Source organism: Syngnathus leptorhynchus, chromosome 10 (genome assembly GCF_054491065.1).
Source record: "Syngnathus leptorhynchus isolate UIUO chromosome 10, UIUO_Slep, whole genome shotgun sequence".
NCBI lineage: Eukaryota > Metazoa > Chordata > Actinopteri > Syngnathiformes > Syngnathidae > Syngnathus > Syngnathus leptorhynchus.
The window spans coordinates 6,555,141-6,561,362 of record NC_141204.1 but is presented as its reverse complement, the minus strand read 5'-3'; the positions used below and the strand labels follow the sequence as shown (position 1 = coordinate 6,561,362).

The window sequence follows — 6,222 nt, the reverse complement described above, 5'->3', positions numbered from 1 at the left end:
ATAAAGACAGGTGCTTTACAACAAAAGTGCTTTGGATGGTTAAGACTCTGAATGGAGTGTATTTGAATTGAGGGCAAACATTTACTGTTTTTTTCTTTTTGCAAAAACACACAAAGTGTACAAATGAACAAATGAAAGCAAAATGATCTAGTACAAATAATCTACAGATGCACACAAGCACAGTCTCATTAGAAGAGCCTCAGGGGCAATGCGGGATTCAAAATGATTGCATTCTGTTGAACCATTGTACCTACAACTAAGAGTTTTCTTTAGTAATACATTCTGTATGTGTTTATGTATGTTTTTTGATTGATTTTGAGCTCACGGCCATTCATTTGTGTTAAATATGTGATATAATAAAAAGTGAATTGCTTATATCCAGTGCTTCAACAGTAGTAGTTGTGTGCACTTTAAAACACTATTTAGTTTATGCTTAGTAAACAATAGATTTGTGTCAAACCTTCGAGCAAATTTAATGAAGAAATCGTTTTTGAATATTTGACAATTGAATTCAAATGTAAAGTTATGTGCTCTCACTATTTCAAGAGAATATCAAACATGACGATCTCTCAATTACCACATTTCCACATTTACTGTCAACTTTATTTCACAGTGTACACAAATAAAGAAAAAATAACTGTTTAAATATTCTCAGTGACGCCAATCTTTAATCTTAAAAATAGTGACTTTCCACTCTCAGGTACTATTAAACTCTCTATTAACTCCTCTGCCTTTTCAAATACTATATTCACCTGGATGACAACATCATATTGTTTAATGCCAAATATATCGCTGGTAGAAGTGGAAATTCTCTCCAGATTAATGATCACCTTCAAACTTAAAAAGTTCATCAGCACTAGATAAATTGCTTGCAGAAAAAACGTTTTTTCTTTGTGAAAAATGTCACTAGTTTGAATTTATCCAGAACATCGAAAAAAGATCTGACTGCACAAATATTGCGGTAAACCATTTAAATCAAAACTATATGGATAGTGAACAAGGGGGATGTTAGAATAAACATCATTTAAAAAAATAATTATCTCATCTTGTCATCCTTATCAACCAAAAAGTTTGAATGACGCTGACAACCGGTGCGCTTGCGCTCGTCCACTTGGCTGACTTGTGAGTTTGTTGTCCGTGTTGCGAGTTTGTTTTGCTGCAGGTCTCCTGCGTGGAATGACATAGTGGAGTGGGAGGGCCACTTGGTTGGAACTAATAAGGAGCTCTATCAGCCGGCGATCCCACTGTGACTTATTTCCAAGTCCTCAAACCCGCGGTCGGACTGATCTTTATCTCACATGGATTATGCGCTGTTTGCTGCCTTTTCTACCTTACTGCATTAGAGGAAACTTTCCACGCAACTGTAAGTACTTAAAATGAATAAATTAACGCATGCAATTTGGAATGTATGCCCACATTTGCGCTTTAAACCACAACACCTTACCTTGCAAACATGATCTGTTCCGCTTTTTTTTTTATTCCCCTTTTCAGCGGACATGCTGCGCTAAAATGTTAATTTGACCATTTTTCCATTGCTTATGTACCGAGTGGTATTTCATTTAAATAAGATTTAGGTCGGACAGCCCGAGGAAATTATGCGCTAAATACCCTCAAAAATTAAGTCAGGCAGCCAATCACCAAACGCACTCAGAAACACATTGAGAGCTGTCATTATAAATTAGACAGCCAATGGCAGAGTGGAACTCAGTACCTAAATGTTTAAACCCTTTCAACACCTGCCTTAATATATGCACGTGAAATATAACATTTAGTGCCAAAGTATTGGAATGGTGCATAGAATACGTCCCATAAGAGCAGGGCTTTGCTTAAAGTAAGGTTGTGTTGAGAATAACATCACGCCTTCACATAAACAAGGAACGTGATACCTCTGTAGTGCTACTTGTCCCATGCTTGACTTCAAGTTGTCACTTCATCCCTGAGCGCCATCATGCCAATGGGCCAAAAGTTCCATGCTGTCAGGCTGCAGTGCAATGTTTGTGTGCAGTGTGGTGGGTCCCTTTGGGTCAAGTTCAGTCCTCTTGTGCTCTTCCACACATAGCTGAATACAAGGTGGCTTTTAGTCTAAATATATATATTCTTCATAAACTCAGAATCACTCATGTTGAAATCTATCGCACGCTTTGCTGTATATTTATGTTGCATACCTCACTGTGATCCAGGTCCCCACACATGCAGGCATGCAAAATGTCAAAGTGTGCTGCAGCTCGTGAGTCAGAGGTTTTGAGGTTGGTGTCTTGCCTAAGGGCACCTTGACCGAAGTCTGGAAGCAGACTAGCATCTTAGTAAATGCATATATAGTATTTGTTGTGCTTTTTTTGTCTATTGGACATAGCAGATGCACCTGATAAGGTATTTTGGAACTAATTGCCTGTTTAATATTCTAATATTTCATCACTAATGTTTGATCAGAATCGTTCATACAAAGTGAAACAGCTCTCTGAAGAAAAGAAAACGTTTCTCAAAGTGTTTAGGCACAAAGTCCGATTGCCTTCTGCACAGTGGCATCAAGGCGATCATGTCACATGGTTCTGCATACGCTCACAAGTTGAGGTTTATCGGTTTACTCCTTTCATGTGAGGCTGTTCATCAAAACACCGTTGACAGCACGCAGATCAAAACACTGGTGATTTAATGCCGCGTACACAGCCAAGTTGAATGCTTTCATCGGATGAGGAAAACACTATAAGAACTATCACAGAGTGGTATACTTTTAATTTATAATACAACTACAGTACAGAGAGCAGAAACAATCACATAACAATACACTAGAAATGCTCTACTATATATTCTGCATCAAATGTCTCCCCTTTGCTGTGTGTATATTGTATTATATATATGTATAGCAGAATTATGCATCCCAAAAACATGCTTGGTAGGCCGATTGAGCGCTCCAAATTGCCCCGAGGTGTGAGTGCAAGTGTGAATGGTTGTTCATCTCTGTGTGCCCTGCGATCGGCTGGCAACCGGTTCAGGGTGTCCCCCGCCTACTGCCCCATGACTGCTGGGATAGGCTTCAGCACGCCCGTGACCCCCGTATAGAAGATGGATGTATGGAAGAAGTCAATGGTCCAATTGTGTCGGACTTGATGATGCACAGAGGCTTTTGAGTCAGAAGAGTGCATCTGAAAATAGGATTGGTGAGCTGCACAATTAGACAGTTTTATTAAAATTATATCAATAAATCATATTGCTAAGTTATCGCTGTCTTTTAAAATGAAGCCAATGCTTTTGAGGATAATTAATAGAGTGCAGTGGAAATGATTGCAGACAACCAAAACAGCACAGATTGATTGTAAGCGATTTCAATGTCAAGCAGAAATGAAATTCTGTGTTGTGCCTCTTTTTTTTTCAAGGTTTTCAAGGAAACAACTTTATTGTGTCAGAGCCATGACCTGCCTGCTAAAATGGACTGCTTATCTTTGGACTTTTCTCTTAACTCCTTGCATTTTCGGAATGGCAGTTAATGAACGGACAGGTAAGTACGCCAGTGGCCACTTTCTGCCCTCCTCTTTCACAAATGATCATGTATGTGCAAATAGTCTGGAGTGTTTCAGCTATTCAAGTATTCTACTAATTTTAGTTCAAATCTGTTTGTAGTGTTTGTTTTTGCAATTTCGGTTTTGTTTACCTCAGCTGGTTCCTGTTAGTTTTACTTCCTGGTTTTGTTTACCTTTCTACCATATGGTCCCATTCACTTGTCGTCCATTTATGATGAGTACACTCCTTTTTATTTATACCTGTATTGTCTTCATGCTCTTGTGCTACACAGCATTTGAATTGTTTGCCCTTCACTGTTTTGGGGTGGAAGAAATAATTGATTCATAGATGCATCACAATGCAAATGTTTATCAATCAATAACTAGATTTAAATGTAGGATTAATCAATACTAAAATTCCCTATACAAGGGCGAATGATTGACAATTAATAATACCAATGTAAAAAAAAACGTGTGGTTTGTCCTGCAAAGGAGAATGACCTAATATGCACTATTGCGTGAATGGAATGTGAACAATGAAGGGATGTAGCATTACAAAATAGAAAATAATTTTGGGATCCACTTGACCAATTTAACAAGTCCATCTTAGTACTTAATTAATTAATTTGTACTTAATAATCTACTTTGTGATGGTGTTTTTGCCAATGACTTTACTACATACAGCAGTGCTGCCAACTTGGCAACGTTGGTAACTTGACACTAAATCACACAAGTTTTAGAGCTCTCTGGTGACTTTATTTTTTAAAAGAAAAGTAACCAACAAAATGTCTAGGGACTTCATCTGGTGTTGAGGGAGACTTTCGGAGAAAGCTGAGGTGGAGTTAGAGCAGTAGACACGAGGCATGAGGTTTATCTTTTGTCTTCTTTCAGATGATTCCTGTCCAATACTGAATGTAGAGGTTCTCAGGTTTTCTGATAGCTTTGATGAAACTCTGGAAATCACAGGTATGTACCAAAGGACAAAATCTGCAATGTAAATAGCACAACATCAAAATCTACTGACATGTCCTGCTCCACTTTTTTTTTTTTTGCAGGATTTGATCTCACAGAAAAGTTTCTTCTCCGAAAGGGGACAGTCACAGAAGACTTGCCTTCATTTCGCCTGGGAAGCGACCCACTTATCAAGCCAACTATGTGAGTCGCAAATATTGAGGATGTGTGTGCTACACCTGCATTTGTGTGTCATTGCGGTGTTGTGTAGATGTTTGAGGACAGATGGCCTGTCTGGCTACCAGAGGCCAGTAAACACTATCACTGTAAGTATTGCTTTGTACCGCTCTGGTGCAATGCAATGCAAAGCCTCTCACGTGTAGCCAAGACTGTAAACACTCTGAAACTGCAATGTCCATTGAGATTTACACCCATGTTATTACACATTGTGCTTTTCCATTCACCGGAGTTCCGAACATCAGCAGAAGCGTGACTAAAGACCACATAGCTGTATGCGGGATTCGTTTGACTTGAAGCAACTCAGATAAACTGCACTCAGAGCAATACTTTCATTTGCCTCAGCCAGTAAAGGCAAACAGTGAGGTGAGCTCTTAGATGAGGAATCATTTGAACAGAATAAATATATAGTATTGCATTTATTCTACAGATGTGCTGATGGAAGAAAAGTGGAACTGTGGTGAGCGGATTTGTATGGCTATAGAGTAGAAGCTGACTTTGTTATACTCATGTTCTTTGAGTCCTGTTGGAGGGAGATTATATTGGCATTCTTCCAGGAAGGCAGAATTATTTTTAGTCTTTTACATGACACGCAAGTAGTAGTGACCGCCGCTGTCCTTCGGGTGGGGTGAAGGAATCTTTATGTCGTCCGGTGATTTGCGGTATGCTTCCCCTCTGTCCCGTCATTCAGCTGAAAATACATTTACCTCTGCCTCAGTCTCTTGCTCTGTGACTGTCCGTCGTGTCCAAGACGATACTGCTTCTCAATGACACTGCTGACAGTGTCATTGGTTATAGTGGAGAGCCTGTGATCCCTCTCATATCCAATTATCTAAGTACTTTGACAGGTGATACTGTGTGTCAGCTGAGGAGGGAGCAGTACCAAGTGTGAGGCCCCTCTGGACGCGCCCTCCCTTGCTTGCTCCCTCCTGGTCTCCTTCTCTCCACAGCCACTGAAACATTACTCCATTTAACATCTAGTTCGGATAAGTGCACTAGTACATTCTCTGCGCTTTCCATCTGGCTAATGTTAAGCTGGATCCATACCGTAAAACATATTATGGTGTGTAGATCATGACAGGGAGCATTTGTGTGAGGTGACAAATTATTGTACGGTCTTAAGGCTCAATGTCTGTCCTTTATGGCCATGTTTGGCCTTGTCGTCTTTTCATTTTGCTTTAACCTTTGTCACATTCAACTGAGACTTCTGTCGGGTGATTACATCCGGGATATACTTTCAAAAGAGCTGGTCTTAGGTTTAGTCTACTTTCAACCACTTTTGTCAAATCGTCAAGTGCGGCACGGCCTGTAAAAGAAAACACCCGTGATCCACTTGAACACCCAGCATGGTGGAACGCGGTCTGACAAATAGTTTGTTCAAATATGTCATTTGGTGCCATTTGAGTCGTGCTCTTCACAAAATCTAACAAAATTGTCAGGACCTTTCCTTTTATGTGATTTATGAACCAGCTGATAATGTCTCATCAGTTGCCCAAGATGTCTTGGTAAGATGAATAATCAATCATTAGTCAATCAA

At 39.6% G+C, this 6,222-nt stretch overlaps 1 protein-coding gene across 4 annotated transcripts in view; it reads left to right on the top strand.

The window, feature by feature from the left end:
• Window positions 1-1,236: 1,236 nt before the first annotated feature.
• The window catches only part of LOC147050143 (uncharacterized), a 73,620-nt gene continuing 68,634 nt past the window's right edge, over window positions 1,237-6,222 (top strand). For 3 of the 4 annotated variants that reach the window (XM_085922502.1, XM_085922500.1, XM_085922503.1), the window contains exons 1-4: window positions 1,237-1,363; window positions 3,375-3,496; window positions 4,389-4,463; window positions 4,553-4,652. In XM_085922502.1, coding sequence (XP_085778628.1) covers window positions 3,409-3,496; window positions 4,389-4,463; window positions 4,553-4,652 — 263 coding nt within the window. In that variant the 5' untranslated portion in view covers window positions 1,237-1,363; window positions 3,375-3,408. Of the gene's footprint in view, window positions 1,364-3,092; window positions 3,159-3,374; window positions 3,497-4,388; window positions 4,464-4,552; window positions 4,653-6,222 lie in introns of those variants that run through there. The other variant, XM_085922501.1, reaches the window with a different exon arrangement.